Source organism: Cydia pomonella, unplaced genomic scaffold (assembly GCF_033807575.1).
Source record: "Cydia pomonella isolate Wapato2018A unplaced genomic scaffold, ilCydPomo1 PGA_scaffold_208, whole genome shotgun sequence".
In the NCBI taxonomy this organism is placed as follows: domain Eukaryota; kingdom Metazoa; phylum Arthropoda; class Insecta; order Lepidoptera; family Tortricidae; genus Cydia; species Cydia pomonella.
Window position 1 is genome coordinate 118946 of NW_026907848.1, and position 19408 is coordinate 138353.

The following is a 19408-nucleotide window of genomic DNA, read 5'->3' on the forward strand; positions in this document are numbered from 1 at the left end:
GTTTCATAGAATGATGAGGACAACCCTCTGTGATTATTTACTATATTTTTAGATTTATTGCTATACTTATGCGTTACCGTTAACTTTTTGTTCTCATTAAGAAAGATCAAACAGTAGTATAAGAAATAATGCAATATTACAACGCAAAAATCTCATTCTATGCAGTATCATTATATCTGACCGCACATTGCTAAAGGTTGCCAGACAAAAAAAAACATTGTATAGCCCGTCAAATTAATTAGTCGGTAGAAAAAGGCGCGAAATTTAAATTTTCTCGCGCTACATTTTATAAATTTGCCGCTTTTTTCTACTGAAGGAAATAGCTTGACACACTTTATCTAAAGGATACAAGGTCGGGAAAACAATTGATTGTAGATAGAGGCAGACAACATGCAGTTTTATAGCTAAAGAGTGATCTCTTCCAGTCAACTTTTGTGTATATGACATAACTATAACATATGCGGTCACATAATCATTGTCTGTAGAGTGCGAGCGAGGTAAAGAACCATTAATAGTAGGTACTGGCGAAGACTATGATCTATAAAATGCATAAGGCACAAAAAAAAGTGAAATTTGCATCATCTGGTACGAAGATGAGACCGGTGGCAACAGATAGGAATTAATATGTAGCTTCAGAAACCGCCAGATCGACCATGCCCTGTGCGAAGTCTATTAAGCCTTGGAGACTTTTAATGGGATTGTAGTCGATGTTGGCTGCAGATATAAAAATAGAATCGTTATAAAAACTCCAGGAAATCGGAAGTGGAATTTTGAATAGGAGACGGTTATATACAGTCAGCTGCAGAGAGAGGTGACCCCCTGCATAGACTGACTGTATGCAAGGGGGGTCACCTCTGTCTGCATCTGACTGTACATACTATTACATACACATACGTGAGTTTCATCACATATTTCCATGCATGGGAGAAACGTCATTTCCTTTATCTGTAATTTTACATTTTTCATATGAGTCATGGCGCAAATTAATATTAATTTTGGCTTGTAATTATTAATCAACGTCGCCCAATGCATCAGATTTACAGTGGCTGAATTGGCGTTATCAGGAGGTGATAATATTGTACGCGCCTATACTTATACATACCTACGTTGGCGTGCGCCTGTTGATATAATTTCAGTTTCGAAAGCATTTGTTGTCACGCGCGAGTATATTTTGTTACCATAAAAAAAATGCTCCTGTTCAACCTTATAGTGCTGGCGACAGGAACGGTTTCAGCGGCGGTGGTATTTGAGGATTGTGGTAAGTTCTTTTAACTGCTCTACGTGCTGAAGCCTATGTAAAGTGCCAATCTCGAGAAAGTTCTCCGTTTACTCTGGGAAATATTGTAGAACGCGAACGTTTCTCATACAAAACGGAGAATATTCTCTAAAACGGCACAACTCTAAGCCTGAGGCATTGGTTCCGTACCTTTTCAACTGTGCTTATAACCGGAAACCTATTCTAGAAGTTGATATTACCCACTACCCTCAAATTAAAATTATTTCAAGCAATCAATACAAGCAAATAGAGATACAATTCAGGTATATATTTCGATACCTCCAAGAAATAGCTGTTTTACCTGTACGAGGGTAATTTACTAGTTTTACTACCAGGTTCAGGTCCAATACACCTCATACACCAGTATACGAGCATTGCGAGTTAAATAAATAAAAGTTTGTAAATACGTTGTAACTTTTCTGAAGTGGAAACAAAAATCACAAAAAAAAAATTTCGAATTTTGAATTGAACAATGATTAAAAATTTAATAATATTAATCAAAGGTAAACATACATAGGTTTGACGACCGGTCTGGCCTAGTGGGTAGTGACCCTGCCTATGAAGCCGATGGTCCCGGGTTCATATCCTGGTAAGGGAATTTACTCGTGTGATGAGCATGGATATTTGTTCCTGAGTCATGGGTGTTTTCTATGTACTTAAGTATTTATAAATATTTATATATTATAAGTTATAAGTACCCTCAACACAAGCCTTATTGAGCTTACTGTGGGACTTAGTCAATTTGTGTAATAATGTCCTATAATATTTATTTATATAATAAGTACGTAGGTAAATTTAATGATTTCATGCAGCGTTTCATGTAAATAGAGAATACTTACTTAGAAGACGACGATGTAAGTAATTCATAGTTACATGTCATCATAAATCCTCGCGTTGTCACGGCTCATGGGAGCCTGGGGTCCGCTTGGCAACTAATCCGAAGAATTGGCGTAGGCACTAGTTTTTACGAAAGCGACTGCCATCTGGTAAACCAGGCCTTATTGGGATTAGTCCGGTTGCCTCACGATGTTTTCTTTCACCAAAAAGCGACTGGTGAGTATCAAATGATATTTCGTACATAAGTTCCGAAAAACTCATTGGTACGAGCCGGGATTTGAACCCGCGATCTCCGGATTGCAAATCGTACGGTCTTCACCGCCACAGGCCACTAGCGCTTCAACTCAGTTACATGTAATTTTACAAATATTATGCTGTAGTAGTTGTGAAAAATCTCTACACTATTTCAGTTTATATTATAATGTATTAATTAGTTGAATATATGTAACATTACTATTATATTTAGTACAGATAATATAATTATCCAGTACTGAAGCGCGCTGAAGCAAATTTTCCCGTAATCTGTAAATCAAGGCAATGAGATAGTAATGTGAATCATCAGAAACTAGTACTACCTACATAATTAGCGAGGTGTAGGTATAGACCCAGGATTTACCCAGCTGGAAACAGACATAGTAGGTACATACCCATTTTCCAGGTGCAAACGTGGATAATTTATAGTATGTAGATATATACTCATTTAGAGAATGGATTCCATTCATAAAGTTGTCGGCTAATTTCGCAAACCTCGTAACTACTACGCAGTAGTTACGAGGTTTGCGACTTTAGCCGACGAAGTGGGTATGCAATGCACTATGCACTTGCAGCTCGCTGTACCTATTTGAATAATACCGAATCAGTTGCGAAGCTCGTAATTCCGTAAAAGGACTCTGCTACGATGAATTTATGGGTGTTTTTTGGAACTACTCGATATACGGTAGTGACTCTGACTCGGAATTATCGGAATTACTCATAAACAATACAATAAATTATTGAATAGTATCTCCGTTCGTTATTGACTTCTGGTTTATTATAAAAGATTAAGATTGCGGCTGTGATTGAAGTTTATTGTTCTACTTATCTACTAGCTGTGTCCGCGTGTTCGTGGATCCGCCCGCTTGGATATTTGTCTGTGTCATTTCCCCTCCCTGGCCGGGTGCTTACCCAAGATTCCAATCGTTAATAGATACTTACGTATTAGTGCGACAGAAACAGTTGCGTTTCGTTTGCTACGGTGCGTAAATGGTATCTTGGCTCTGAACCCTGCTCTAAGGAGTAGGTAGATTTCTAAAAATAAGTTTCTATTTGCCGAATCTCATCAAAATCGGTTCGGTAGTTAAGCGATGAAAAGTTGAAAGAGTTATTACCTACTTGGTATTTAATAATGTTCGGGTTAAAGATATTTTATTTATCTCAAAAGAAATATTACATTTCACTTAATGAGATAAGTTGATACATACAAAAAAATATATAGGGAGCGTTAATAGTGATGTAAATTACATATTGTTTTTATTTCTAGTAGGGAATAGTAATAACAAAATGAATACAATATCACCGCTGACATAAACTACCTAACAGGTAATAATTTCTTGCGATGTTTTATTCCAAAGTGCGCGATTCTAAAACATGTGGCGGGTAAGCATAGTTTCCTTTGTTACCAAGGTTCGAGGCGATAACGTGTTGCCGTTTGCCAGGGCCGGATTTAGGTGGCTGAAATATTATCTAAAACATATGTTTTTAGTTTGTATTTGAAAATGTTGAAGGTTGGTGCATTCTTAATATTTGCTGGTAAATTATTGTACATTCGCGCACCCTGATATGTTATATTATTTGTGCCAAAATTTTTTGTTCGTATAAAAGGTAGGGATAACTTATTTGCACTACGAAGGTTTCTCTTGCCGCTTTCCTTATTTGTTCTGAATGTGGTTTGACAGTGCATGGTTTTATTAAGGATTTTTTTAATAAGTATTATTGTATTATAAGTATATAGTTGTTTTAGGCTCATTAGTTTAGATTTAGAATAAACTGTATTAGTCGGTGTTAGGTAGTCGTAATTAAACAATAGTTTTATTATTTTATTTTGAGCAATTTGGAGATACTTAAGATTTGTTTTCGCGGCACTGCCCCATATTTCAATCAGGTAATTTAGATGCGATTTAACTAGTGAGTTGTATATATTAAATTTAACAGTAGGCGGAATGAATTTAACTATGTTTCTTATTGAACCCATGATGCTAGACAATTTTGATTTTATTTTATCTATGTGTGCCTTCCACGTCAGACCACTATCCAATATCAAGCCGAGGTACTTTTCCTGTGATGATTGGTTGATTGTGACATTGTTGATTGATAAAGGAGTGTGACTAGGTATTGTTTTATTTTTAGATTTGAATATGATGTATGAGGTTTTAGAAGTGTTGATTGTAAGCAGATTGTATTGAAACCACTTGTACAGAATGTTAAGATCATCCTGAGCTAATTTAGCCATGTCGGTAATTGAGTTCCCATAATAAAAAACACACGTATCATCCGCGTAGAGCGAGATCTCTCCATTAAGTTTAAGTGTGCTAATATTGTTCATATATATTAAAAATAGAAGCGGCCCTAGAATCGATCCTTGTGGCACGCCATAGGTAATAGTTTGTGCTGTACTTTGGTAATTGCCTATTTTAACTACTTGAAATCGATTGGAAAGATATGACGCAAACATTTTGTGAGCATTGCCGATGACACCAATGCCAGAAAGCTTTCGAAGTAGTATCGGGTGACTTACCGTATCAAAGGCCTTTTTAAGATCAATGAATACGCCAAGAACGATATTCTTAGCATCTATACTAGATTTGATTTTGGTCACTAGGTCAACAGTTGCAGATAATGTGTTAGATTTGTTGCGGAAGCCGTATTGACGTTCGAAAAGAAAACCTATACTACTTAAATATTTGTCCAGGCGATTGTACAGCACCCTCTCAAAGATTTTAGAAATAACCGGCAAAACCGAGATTGGGCGGTAGTTTCCAGGGTCGGTCTTTGGGCCTGATTTGTGAATTGGGCTGACCTTTGCCACTTTTAATTCGTCAGGAAAAACTGCATTGTTTAGACATTTGTTGAGGCAATTTGTAATTCCTTCTAGGATGTAAACTTTTAAACATTTTATGCTCTTCGTACTAATTCCGTCGATTCCTGCACTAGTGTTGCTGTCTAACGCATCTATTATTTTGGATATTTCATCACTAGAGCATGGTGCAAAGTCTGATAGTTCATTACTAGTTGCTGTTGAGCAGTTAACTGTCCAGGTGGTATTATTATGATATCTCGTAGGAATTTGGTTCGCTAGCTCGGATCCTATGTTAGCAAAAAAGTTGTTAAAAATTTCACACACTGCTGTGCCTTCGGTAAAGAGTACAGAGTCTAACAAAAGTTTGGGAGGGTTACAGACATTTTTAATTTTATTACCGGATATTTCGTTAATCAGACTCCAGGTTTTTTTAGGATCGTGCAAACATTTTGAAAACTTATCAGTGTAGTACTTGTTTTTTGCTTTTAGTATTAATTGCGTTGTCTCGTTTCTTTTTTTATTAAAGCTGTCTTTGAGGTTCGGGTTACCGGGGTTCTTTTTTAGTGACTGCCATAAAGCATTTCTGTTGTTAATATTATTGATAATGTCTCTATTAATCCAGTCATTACGAGGTAAGTTTAGTATTTTGGTTTTTGTTATAGTGCTGCTAGTTATAAGATTACTAATAGATACTTCAAGGTCTTTGTAGTTGTTATTATCATAATTGAAATTATAAACTTTGGCTGAGTCGAACAAGGTATCATAGTTAAGTGCTTCATATCTGACACGTTGTTTTTGGTTGATTTTTGTTTTGTCTACACTTACAAATATTTGAACATGGTCAGAGAGCGCGGAATCCAGTAATGAAATAGTGAAATTATTATCTGTCAGGTTAGTTAGTACATGGTCGAGAATACTATTTGTTAAAGTGGATTTACGAGTTGCGTAGTTCACGTCGATATTGTTTAAGATGGAATATCCGCATTCTTGCAGTAGTTCTTTGTATCTTACGGTATTTCTGTCACATGATAGCAGGTTCAAATTAAAATCTCCAAAGATCATTGCTCGTTTTCGTTTTTGTAGTTGTAAGTCGAAATCTTCCAAAAAACTATTAATATTCGTGTCACCTGGCTTGTAAACGACACCAATGTCCAGTTGAAGCTTACTAATGTGGATCCATAAGTAATTGTTACCATTTTTGTAGGTTTCTTCCAATAAATAATGCTTAAGATCATTATGAGCGAAAATTGACACTCCTCCACCTCTGGCATTGGTTCTATAGTTTGAATAGTGGCTGTAATTCTCAATCTGTAAGTATTGAATTTCTGATTCCGATTTTATCCATGTTTCGGTTAATATTATCAAGTGGATCTTACTCTGGGTGCTATTGATAACACATTTGAGCTCATCAAGTTTCCCTGGCTTTACCAAACTGCGTATATTTGTATAGAAAATATTAAGTGACGACCGCTTTATCCGAATGTCTCTATATGATTGCGGAAGGTCGTAAGATATTATAGTATCTTCACTAAGAGAAGCTTGCGGATGTTGTTTACTCATAGCTAGTTTTTTGGTGTATTCGTTGTAATTATTTTAGGACAGCCGTCGACGTATTTTATAGTAATATTATTTTCCCCATTTTCTTGTCTCGTACGGAGTTCTTGACGTAATGCTTTAAGGTTGTTTTGCTGGGTGGGTGTTAGATCTGCATATATTTTGGCTTCCTTGTTTTCGATTTTGTTCTTATTGCGTAGTATTTGTTTTACTGTCTGTGCAGAATCGTAACATACCTTTACAGGTCGAGTTTTGTTCGGGTTAACCTCGTAAGGCCCAAGCTATTTTTAGGACGTTTATCATATCTACCCAATGGCCTAATTTTAGGTACTTATACTAGCGGCCCAGACCTTCTACTTGCTATAAAATCTGAAATTGGCATATTTTTAGCTGAAGTCTTATTAAGTACTGTAAATGTAAGTATTATGAATAAAATTAATTTAAAATTACTCGAAAAAAAAATGTCCTATTTTTAGGTCACTGGGATTATATTTTGTGAATATTTGTTATTTTATCTAGTCACTACATTTGCAAGAAACCAATGAAATAGCTGTGAATCATGAAATAAAAACGAACATACATATTTTATAATTATTTTTATTTATGTATAGGTAGGTAGTACATTACAGTTGTACAAAAAATCTAAACTTATATATTCTAAACATCAACAAAAAGTACTTTCTTCTAAAATATTATCACATCAGTCATCATCACACTTTGTTTAACAATTGCACTTTAGTCTTTATTAAGGATGAGATCAAGTTTCTTTTTTTTATTACACTCTGGCCTCCTACATCTATTTTGTTGTTCACCAGCTAATGGCATATGAAGTGCACCGTATGTCCTGAATTGTTGACTGGGTAAAGATAAGATTTAAATAATTTTCTAATTCTGCATCCCTCAAGCCTGTAACAATGCAACACTCGGAATAAACGCCCGAAGTCCCAAATTTATGACAAAACAATTATATTGTACTAATGCAATAACATTCCATCGACCTAATTTTAGGACATCGAAATTTGCTCGCATCTCCTGCTCGAAATAAATCATAACGGAAAAATTTTTTTAGTGATCGTCATAATACAAAGCTTAAATAAGTATTTTTAATTAAATTTAGGTTAAAATAATTTAAGATTCTGGTGAAAAAAACGGATTTACTTACAACGTTTTCGCGTTGACGCCATCTTCCCAACATCCGCGTGCCAAAAGACTGTCATTTGATTGTCAAACGTCAAACTGACAGGTAATCATAATAGCTGCGTTCAATTCCGCCATATTTAAGAAATAAAGGTTTCTTTACACGCATAGATTTAGGATCGGTACGTGTCAGAAGTGAATGACCTAATTTTAGGACTCTGGGCCGCTAATTGATAAATTAATATAGTTGCTTGGGCCGGAAGGACTACATTTCTCAGTCCTAAAAATAGGACGTTGGGCCTTACGAGGTTAAACTTTCCAAGGCGAAAGATCTGCTGAGGAACTGGTGAGTTTTCAATAATCAATTGAGTTATGTTATGTACTTCGTTATTGTCATGCTGCTGCTTTTCTTGAATATTGCCGTCCGCTAGTTCTGATATTCCATAAATTATTATGTTTTTTTCCCTGTAGGCGCGTTCGCGAATCTCCTTAATTAAACCTTCCTCGTCCAAGGGGCGGGTATTCGGATTATCAGCTGAGGATTCGCTTTTCAAGACATTTATATCGGTCTGCAGGCTCTTAATTTTGTCATCCGTGTTGGAGATGTGTTGTTTTAGGGAAGATATTTCCGATGAAATTTTCTCATTTTCCTTTGACAAGTGTTCTGTGGTTACCTGTATATTGCCTATTTGATTTTTTATTTGCGATATATCCTCACGCATAGAAGTCATGAATTTTTCTTTGTTAGTGGTAAATTCTTTTAGCATTTGTTTCATTTCGGATCTGAATCCTGACAATTCATGAGTACAATTACAATCCCTCTCCGGCGGCTGCTTACGCTTGTTCCGCTTCCCAGATAATTCAGCAGTGGTCACTTCTCCCTCCTTAGCCGGCCCTGGCTGCGGTGCGCTACCGGCTACAATCTTACCGGGAGACCTCTGACCGCCAACGTTATGCGACATTTCTTCTACAGCGTATTAACTTAGACGTCAATAGAGCGCACACGATAGTTACGCCGTGGACACTTGGGTTGCAGTACTCACGATGCTCGAGTGATAAAGCGCTCCTAGCGACCTATACTTTTTCAGTAGGGCGTATCTTTACTCAATGGATCAATTTAAATAACCACTTTAATAACAAGACAGTAAGACTCAATTTTGTTATTACACAAATTTATAATTATTTAAAATGTTTGCAACACGTCTGCTCACATCAACGCTCGCGCGCACATTTAATAATGTTACATATGGATACGAGATAAATAGAATATTAGGTAGCAAAGCATGTCCGACTAAAACATAGGTACTTACCCGATTTTTTATTAAACAGAAGAGTGTAAGTTTAGGGCTGTAGCGCTAGAGATCCATCCCATATTTCGATGTATCTTTTACAAGTACGAAACCTAGATTATCTTACTGTGTAATAAATATACTTAGTATAGGCCGCCTGGGTTACCTTTTTTTATTTGACTTGATATACGACTTATAGAACATAAACATATATCTTAATCCGTTAGATTCAGCTTAGATAATCTTAAGACGGCTTTGTAAACGATAACAAAAGTGCATCAGGATCTAGGTACACATTAATACTACTAATATGTCTACCTAAACCTATAAGAGTTGTAGCGCCATTAAAAAGAAATTGATGGTATGTCAATTGCCTGTCTGCTCAAAATCAGTAAGTACGGGTTTTTCAGCAGACATAATGTCCCTAAATAATATAATTCAAGAATATATCCAATATTTTTCTCCCAAACAGGTATAACACACATTTGCGGAATATGCCGATTATATATACCTAAGCTTAAAATTAAAAAAAAAAACCGGCTTCAATGAGGGAGACCGGTGAAAGAACGATTATTGTTGATTTTGGCTTTCATACAATGAAATTTAAAAGACAGCATCCTACGCTACCTACGCCTAATTATGTAGAAACCTTGACACATTTCAGATTTGCCCTATGGTTGACTTGACTGGTAAGATACCTGCAATAGGGTATTCGACTGTATTTAAAATAAATTATGCAAATATGCCATGCATGAAATAAAGCACCAGATAATTATTAATAAAACTAAATAGGATATAAATATAAAAATATGCCTTGAAAACCTAACTGCTTGACAAACATGCAAAGAGAACAAATTGCCTAACGTGAACTATGCATCGTTGAAGAGTTCCGTTCTGTTCATCATCAGCAGTTCCACTTCATCAAATGTTACTTCTACAAATGTAAATACTTGATTTGTTGATGAATATTCTAAGATCACTATATATTTGCCTTTAATATTTGAGGAGTTCCCTCGATTCCTCATGGAACCCATCGTCAGAACTCGAACTTGACAAAAATTTGTCTTGAAAATCTAATTTGCCTAACAAACACAGCGAAGAGGACAAATCGCCAAACGTGTACTATGCGTCGTTGAAGAGTTCCATTCTGATCATCATCAGCAGTTCCACTTCATCAAATGTCACTTTTTTTAAATGTAAATGCTTGATTTGTTAAAGAAAATACAAAAAATCAATATATGTATGCCTTTCACATTTGAAGAGTTCTCTCGATTCCTCATTTTCGAGTTTTGGCAAAAACGGGACCAATCTGTATATATATAAAGCATAGTTCATATAGAATTGGTACGCACTAGAAGATTGTTATTTTTTTAAGTTAATAAAATAAGAAAGTTATGAATGGTAAATAATAAATAGTAATGTATTTAGCTTATAAATATGTATAAATTAAAAAAAAATCTCTGTTAAGTAAATCATTACGAACTGTTTTCATAATGGACCCCCGTCATTTTCTGCACAGCACTTTTGTCGACATTTTTGGCGTGTTGATATTTTGTAGATCGCAATGAATTGATACCCTGGACAATTTGACTAGTCTTATTTAATTTTTTTCATGATTGCCCAGTAGTTTTTGATAGATTGAAATTGGGGACAATTCGAAGGATTCATCTCGCAGGGTATGTAATTGGCCTAATTATTAGCATACCATGCCAAAACTTTTTTTGAGTAGTGGCAGCTGGCTAAATCTGGCCAACATTTCACAGGACCGTTATGGGTTCTAATAAATGCCAATACTCATTTCTCTAAGCACTCTTTAATATAAAGGTCCGACTTCATTGTTGACTATGTTATAAAACTTTTCGTAGGTATTACAGCCGCAATTATAAATTCCTTGCCATATCATATGTTTTTTTTGCGAACTTGTCAAGTTTTACGAACTTATATTTTTCGGGTAAATTACCTCTATTATTGGCCATATAAAACTTCGAACCGAGTAGTTAATTAAAATCGAGTTTTACATACGTCTTGTCGTCCAACAAAGAGCAATCTTCGAATTTTGTCAATACTGGGTCGTACAATAGTCGAACTAGTGTTTTAGCTTGTCGGATCTGTTTAACAGTCCAATTTGGCTATTTTATTGCTCGATAGCCACCTCTGAGGGGAATCATCTTTATCTTTCTAGAAGTTTCTTTGAATTTTTGGGATAAATCGTAATTAGACCGTCCTGAATTTTGTTTTAGTGACCTTGGGACTTTTTTTCTCAAAATCTTGTTATTTGTCCCAGACCTCCGATTAGTTTGTGTTTTCCTGTCGGCTGATAGAGTGTCCTTGTAACGTTTGATGACCCTACAAATACTAGCTTTTAGCATCTTAAGCGACTTAGATGTCTTTGTCCGGGATCGATAAGAATTTTCGAAGTATTTGTGCACGATCAATCTCCCGTTCTCAATTTTCATGGTCGAAAACTTTGAAATGCATAAAGCTAGGAAAATAATATTTTTACCATTAATACTTTGAAGGTTGGTGATTGAACTGTAATTGTAAATTTTTTTCCCGCCATGGAATTATTATTTTTTAAACATTGCTAATTATGTGCCAATTCTATATGGACTATGCTTTATTATATATATATATATAGATTCAAACAAAAAAATATTTTTCACAATCGGTTCAGAAATGACGGAGTTATGAAGTAACAAACATAAAAAAAAGAAAAAAAAAAAACATACCCACCTAATTGATAACCTCCTCCTTTTGAAATCTTGAAGTCGGTTAAGAAAGAATAGCAAATGACGCGAAATAATAATCAAATTACGACATACCTCTGATGTAAAAAGCGCGATACCGCGATTAAATAGAGCTAGATCTAGATAGTCTGCAACGATTTTGTTAGCATACGCAGTGCAAGTGTTATTTATACGTCATAATTTCATAGAAGTTTGGCGTTTAAACTAACACTTGCACTGCGTGTGCTATCCAAATCGTTGAATTATCTTTGTCTAACTCTAGTTGCCTGTTTGAAATGGCCTTGAGAACTGTCCTAGCTTCGTTTCAGCCAATTATTTAAGATTGGCGCTACAATTAGAATAGGTACTAACTTACTATCTAAAACACCTTTAATAATTAATCTTGGAGATAACTGCATAAAACTATGTTGTAAATCATAGGTACTCCTACATATTTAAATAATGATTTATTCATGATTATTCACTTCACTGGACGACTATTAATGATTTCTGTGAACTTCAATTTATAGGAGTCATAATTAGACAGTCATCTACCTAAGGTTAGACAAGTCGTATTGATTTGAATAAAGACAATGATATTATATACCTAACTATAGATGGGATATGCTCATATATAAGGAGCACAATAAATCGGCCAAGTGCGAGACAGACTCGCGCATGAAGGGATCCGTACTATTATCTAAAAATCACTTTTTTGCATAGGAGCCCCCTTAAATGTTTATTTTATTCTGTTTTTAGTACTTGTTGTTATAGCGGCAACAGAAATACATAATCTGTAGAAATTTCAACTGGCTAACTATCACGGTTCATGAGATACAGCCTGGTGACACACGGACGGACGGACGGACGGACGGATGGACGGACAGACGAACAGACGGACAGACGGACGGACAGCGGAGTCTCAGTAATAGTTTGACCCTTTGGGTACGGAACCCTAAAAATACATCCATATTTATTTCTATACCTACCAAGAAATCTGTTGTTTTTGATAAATTTTCGCAGTCCATTCATTTTTGTCATACTCATTATTAAACATAAGCATGTCTCTTTCTGTGAGTGGGAGCTCGTTAGTACGTGCACATTTCTCGGGCAAGCGAGGGGTGTGACTAAATGCAACTTGTACAATTTGTCAGAAGGTACGGGCTTCAATTTTAAAACGCCTATAACATATATTGAGTTATTAATATCATTGAATAACGACAATTATTGTCAACTCAACTCAATACTAGTCCATGTCCTTATAAAAGCGGCACGAGTTGTGGAGCGCCGCATAAATACATCTGTTTTATTTTACTACCTACATAAGTAATTTGGCTATCAGTTTAATATCTATCCATCAGGTAATTGCGGTTATTAGGTTATACACGCCCCTAGTCTCTCATCTCGCAACTGAGGTAATTCACTGTGGGTAAATCAGCAGAAAGCGCAACATATATGTATACTTAGATTTACTGTCGGACCATGATGCTAAGTTTTTATGCCAAGTGCTACATCAATATCAAGTGTACCGCTCCATGGTATATGTATACTTACATATTCATACATGCAGTGATTGTCACTGACAAGAGTGACAAGTCAGTGCAAACTTAGAATGGTTAACTTACTATATGAGGGCCACTTGCACGTTCCAGGGTTAGCCAACTGACTCGGAGTTAACCGTTTATACAGTACCTACAGTTTAACCCGTGCCCTGTATACACGTTTAACGGTGCCTTTCGACCAGAGATGTGCTGTGCTGTGCATAGCACTTCTCTGGTCGAAAGGCACCCTAACTCCCAGTTGGTTGGGCTGCCCTACTCATAGCGTTGTGTTCCTGCCGGTGAGTAAGGTTGCCAGAGCTCAACGAGGGAGCGGAGTGTTAGGGACGGCAACGTGCATGTAATTCCTCTGGAGTTGCAGGCGTCCATAGGTTACGGAGAATGCTTACGATGGTAAGCCTGATGAGGCGGGCCGTATGCTTGTTTGCCACTGACGTAGTAAAAAAAAGTTAGCCCTTAAACTAAATACATAGCAAAGAGAATTTGAAATAGAGGTGTATTGTCAAAGACAACTTTGTAGCGATGTAAATTTACTGGCGCCACTTTTTGATATACTTATAACAAATTGAACACATATCAGTGAATTTACGTCGCTACAAAGTTTTCTTTGACAATAAATACTCTTTGATACATAGGGATAAGTTTTGCTATTGTTTTCATCTTTGTCCAGGATCAGAGTACGAATTGGATGAAGTTAACATAGACGGGTGCGGCATGAGGCTGCCCTGCGTAGTCACCCTGGGCGAGAATGTTCCTGTCAACGTGAAGTTTTATGCGGGTTAGTATAAGGACAGGCTCCGTCAAATACACATTTAAGTATATAAATTTTGAATCTTATTACAATGTAATAAGGTGCCAGATTGTAATAGTAAGTATCTTTAGGTACTCCTAGGAATGATAAAAATAAGTACCTATACTTTGCTTCCTATAAACGGTCGATATAGTCAAATTAGTTTAAAAAAACTTGTTTCAGGCTTCTCATCAACGCAACTCGACCAGGATGTGGTGATCAATATCAACTTAATAAACTTAAAAACAAATGTTACTCCAGGTACATTCGTCAAGTAACTTAGGTTTTCACATATTAAGGTTCTGTGGTCAAAATGGCAAAAACGGAGTGAGCGTCAGGATGGCGGGTGGACCTTAGGCCTCAACAAATTTGAAGGAAATATTTATAAACATATAGTACCCTCGGTGTACCTCAGTGTACCTTTAATAGAATCAAGTGTACCTCTCCCTAAAACGAGATATTTAACAAAAAAACCGGATGGCGGGTGGGCCTATGAAATTTTGGATTATACCGCACTACAAGTATGTAGTTATATTGTACCTTTAGTGTACCTCTATAAACCTTTAATAGAAACCAGTTTACGTATCCCTATAACGAGCTATGCTCAAACTAAGGTCCACCCGCCAACCTGACGTTGGGTTGGCGCGTGAACCTATGAAATCTTGCATTATTCGCCATCCTGACGCTCACAAAACCCTTTAATAGTTTCGTCATGTCCGTAATATCTCAGAAACAAATATTAAGGTTCTATGGCAATTATTGAAGTGAAATTTGGAACAGGTATATTTTTTGAGCCGACACTAAGTTCAAAGATTAAAATTAAATATAAAGAAAATGAAAAATTCAAGAAAATATTTTTTTTTATAAAAAAATATTGAACATGATCTGTTGACCTAATTGAGTTTTCACAAAATTTCTCTTTTTATAACATTATGCCTATTCGTTTCTTTTTTTATATTTCTTTATTTTTCAGAGCCCTGTCAAACTGTGCACTGTCCAGTAAGAACCAACGCGGTTACTTCTTTTACCAGCGTTATGACTGTGCCCACCAATATGGCTCTGGTAACTATAGTACTTACAGGAATAATTCTTTGAATCCCTCAATGAATTAAAGAGTATAAGATCATTTCAGCAGAATGAATAAACTTTGCTAGCGATATTGTTCGGCGTTTGAAACAAGTGGGATTCTGAAGCAAACAGGGACGCTAATGAGTTTCACTAGAATAAATTTAAAAGTGGAAAAATTACTGTCTTGGGTGAGACTTGAACTCATGGCCTCTGAAATTAATTTAGTATGGGTAGCACATCCTTACTGGTGAATTTCCAATATGACTTGGAACTCCAGTAACCGTCCAAGTGTAACGTTCGTACGGTAGATGTCGCTAGAGTCCCCTAGACCCTTATGGTGGAAAAATTTGCTGCTTAGGGATGAGGTCTTGGTGGCTCAGATGGCAGAGCGCTGGAGTATTGATCCAGAGGCCGTGAGTTCAAATCTCACCCAAGTCAGTAAATTTTCCACTTTTAAATTTATTCTAAGCTTAATAGCATCGTTCGCAGACGTTTCTGCTTGTTAAAAATTAATTGAGTTTCACTAGCTTCTGTACTCAGTTGCTTTTTTTCTTAAAAATATCAAATTTGTTTATCACATCTATTTAATTAAGTAAATAAATACAGAAAGAGAATACGGAATACAACAATGACGGACTGGACGAAGAATGGCTCCGTATGGGACCGTAGTAGACACGCAAAAAAATTAATTACTTATGCATCAATGCCATTGGCATGTTTTTATTCTTATATGCAAAAAATCTATTTCCATTTAGAACAATGGATACTAAATTTAAATTAAATTGAGGGCTACGAGCTACGATGTTCGGAGCTGTGGTTGTTTTCCTGGTAGTTCTAAACTTAAATTCATAGTTTTAGAGCATAATTAAGTATAATAATACGTGTTAGATAACTCTGACACTTAGGTGTAAAAAAACAATTAAGCCACAGTTAATTACTCAGGCATAAACATAAATTATGACATATCACATGTCACATAAGTGCGTTTAATATAGCCAGCAGTGGCAGCATGGTTCCATTTTTATCACTTATCACTATGCCCGCCACTTTCGCGCTTACATACTTGTTAGAACGTGACAGGCATGGTGACAAATGATAAAGAGCCGACCATCTTAGCCCTCCTGGCGTAGGTACGTACTTACTTAAAACTTGCTTGAATTTAACAGTACTTACACTGCTGCCAATTTTAAATGTCTGCCTCTCGCGCGATCTTTCTTGGCTTGCATAGTAAATTATGAACCAAGGAATGAAAGGCACGTACTTGGAATGTAAAATGCTCTAGAGCAAAAACGTATTCTCTGCACACTTCATAGAACAACAATGATCCACTTTCAAAGCATGAGTAATAAAAAATATTGACTTATGCCATGAGGTGTTTGTTACCAATTTTGTTTGTAGATGTTAACCAAGAGATGGAAGGCATCCATTTCTGTCGAGGTAGTTTGGCCAATAGTCCGAGATTCAAATGGTGCCTTTCACCCGAGTTAAACACTCTACTTTTCATTTCGAATACCAGGAAAGTAAGCATGCATAAAGACGCATACTTGAGTAGTATTTCTTGAGGGTATTACTTTCAATTAACAGTTTAGGTAAAAATGTCGTTATTTATGGAATGGGGGAGTTAATTATAAGAATGGAAATTGTACAACAAATCCTTAGAAAGTACAGTGCTCTAGAGCATAACGTATCATTTTCTGCACACTTTTTAGAACAACAACTACCCACGTTCAAAGCATGAAAAATGAAAACACATATGTATTATAATGCCTGCGGTGACGTCTGACTAGCATCACAAGCACATCTTTTATTATTTATGGAGTAACGGCGTATTTAAATGACAGTATTTTCTGTGACTGGCCAAAATAATTTTAACCCTAAGAAATCACTATAATTTCCAGAATCAACGGGGCTATTTGCGTTGGCGCGTATACAATGAACAAGGCAGACAAGTGCTGTGCTACGCCGTGCTGGTGCAAACTCAGAGTCCACTGCAGAAGATTCTTCGTCAAGCGATGGCCCGCGTCCAGGACACACCGAGACACTCCCTCAATTTGAGCAACGTAAATGCCACTGAGCTATCTTACATAGAGAAAATAGTCAATGATCACTATCAGACAAATAGTAGATAGTTCGACTGTTATGAATACATCTATTGTAAATAGAAGGCAAAGTGATAATGAAAAGATAATGGCAGACGTAATAAAACTGTGATTTACAGATAATGTATTGTACCTACTTAATGTCTTTGTTAGAGGAAGTTAAAGATATTGATTAATATGAAATCAGAAATAATATACTATAAATATCTAAAATATCTAATTTGTAAAATGGCATTCAGTAGAAATGACAAAAAGTAAAGCAAGGGTGCCGGCAGCGGGGTGCAAGGGGGTGCAATAGCACCCCCCAGGCAGATAAGAAAATATATAAAAAAATTACATGTTTGTTTTAGTTGGACCAATATAGATCTGCAGTGATTTTGATAGCGTAATTCGCAACTATATAACACAAAAAATAAATTACTGCATTCTAATCCATCTATTATGCACCACCTAGGGATTGCAATCCGGTCCGCCTGATCCGGTAATCCGGCCGGATCCGGCACGTTTCAGGAGCTACTGTATCCGGTAAAAATAACCGGATCCGGCAAAATAAAAAAAAAACGCCTAAATACAGCACGCACTGTGCGTTTTAGATGAGGAAAAAGCGACGGAAGTTTAAATTTAGATAAATAAAAATATATTTATTATGACGATGACTGGGAACAGAAGATGCCTTTCATGTTAGTGGCACGATACGAATACTGTAATAGAAGGAAAAATTAAAGGATGGAGATGCCATAGAAGGCATTTCTAATTTATGCTAAAGAGAAGGTTAATGTTGTGTCATAATGATGTGATAGGAGATTAAAAGTAAACAAATGAGCAGGATTAAGTCGGCGGTACTCAACCGACTAGAGTTGGGCTAATCAATATGTGTTACATGTGTGAATGAATATATGATAACATTGATGATCTTTAGTTTACTCCGATTTTATTTATATATATATATATACATATATAATAAAATCGGACATTATATATGATAAAATATTGTTTATTTTCTATTCAAATTTAAGAGAGAATCTTTTGTATTTACAATTTCAACCAATCTTATGCAATTTCCTTCATCTCCTGTCTCCTGTTACATGCTACTCTACGTCTAGCCAATTCTTTATTTGATTCATGTAACTTTTCTTAGGGAGTCCCTTTTCGCGATAGATTTCAATCCTACACTGTATTATTTTTTGCATCAGATCGTCGTGTCGTGTTCCATTCCCTATAATTTGACCAATATAATTTTCTGTAAATTAAGAAAAAGTTCAATTTTTTAAATCATACAGTCAACTACTTTCTTGGGCAAAAAATGAGGGCAAATTTAATATCATTTTGGCTTATTTTCTTACTAGAATGGATGTCAACGTTACAAAGAATTCAATCAAAGAACAGTTACGAAAACTTGTCCTTTCAAGGAGTTCTAATTCCCACCCCACATCCCATTACGAGGCTTTGGAAACTAATCAAATTTATAATTGTAAACGAAAATTTGAGCACTTGTGAATGGTTAAATATAATAAATGACCGATATTTTGTTTTTAAAGTGATATTGACAGTGTCACACCTTTTACTACTAAGTTCTATTTTATTGTTAAGTAGTTATTTATTAACTTCAAAGTATAGATTGAGGAATACGTATTACGCAAAAAACTAGAAAAATATGTCATTTAATTAACTTTAATATCCATATACCAAACCGGATCCGGCCGGGTTATGGCCAAAATCCGGCCGGATCCGGCCGGATTGAAAATCAATCCGGTTTGCAATCCCTAGCACCACCCTGAAAGTAATCCTGGCGGCGCCCATGTAAACAAGTTGTTTTTTTATTAAATGAGTACTAGTAACTAACAGACGTGTTTCTAAAAAAATAAAAATAAAGTGTAGGATGCATAAAGGTGATTGAGATTGAAATTGAGGGATTACGGAGCATGTAATAAATACTAATTGGTTTGTTTACACTTTTTTAATTTCTATTGAACTTCGTTTTCGATACCTTTTTTCCAATTAGATCATAAAAAGTATTA

At 35.8% G+C, this 19408-nt stretch overlaps 2 protein-coding genes and 1 non-coding gene across 4 annotated transcripts; 2 read left to right on the forward strand and 1 right to left on the reverse strand.

The window, feature by feature from the left end:
* Nucleotides 1-1025: 1025 nt before the first annotated feature.
* Nucleotides 1026-19338, forward strand: LOC133533864 (uncharacterized). Of its 2 annotated transcripts, none has more exons than XM_061872937.1 (5): nt 1026-1258; nt 14104-14211; nt 14407-14484; nt 15197-15285; nt 17190-19338. In XM_061872937.1, the coding sequence occupies exons 1-5, from the start codon at nt 1189-1191 to the stop codon at nt 17418-17420; spliced, it is 576 nt and encodes a 191-aa protein (XP_061728921.1). In that variant the 5' UTR covers nt 1026-1188; the 3' UTR covers nt 17421-19338. The 2 variants fall into 2 exon arrangements, with proteins under 2 accessions (XP_061728921.1, XP_061728922.1); XM_061872938.1 differs by lacking the exon at nt 1026-1258 and adding an exon at nt 3328-3347.
* LOC133533861 (uncharacterized) lies at nt 3895-9077 on the reverse strand. The gene is made up of 2 exons (XM_061872934.1): nt 8168-9077; nt 3895-6982 (listed from the first exon to the last, which is right to left on the reverse strand). Exons 1-2 carry the CDS (start codon nt 8819-8821, stop codon nt 6731-6733), a joined length of 906 nt encoding a protein of 301 aa, XP_061728918.1. The 5' UTR covers nt 8822-9077; the 3' UTR covers nt 3895-6730.
* On the forward strand, nt 15657-15729 carry Trnan-auu (transfer RNA asparagine (anticodon AUU)). The gene has a single exon. It is a non-coding gene; the product is annotated as a tRNA-Asn (tRNA).
* Nucleotides 19339-19408: the final 70 nt, after the last annotated feature.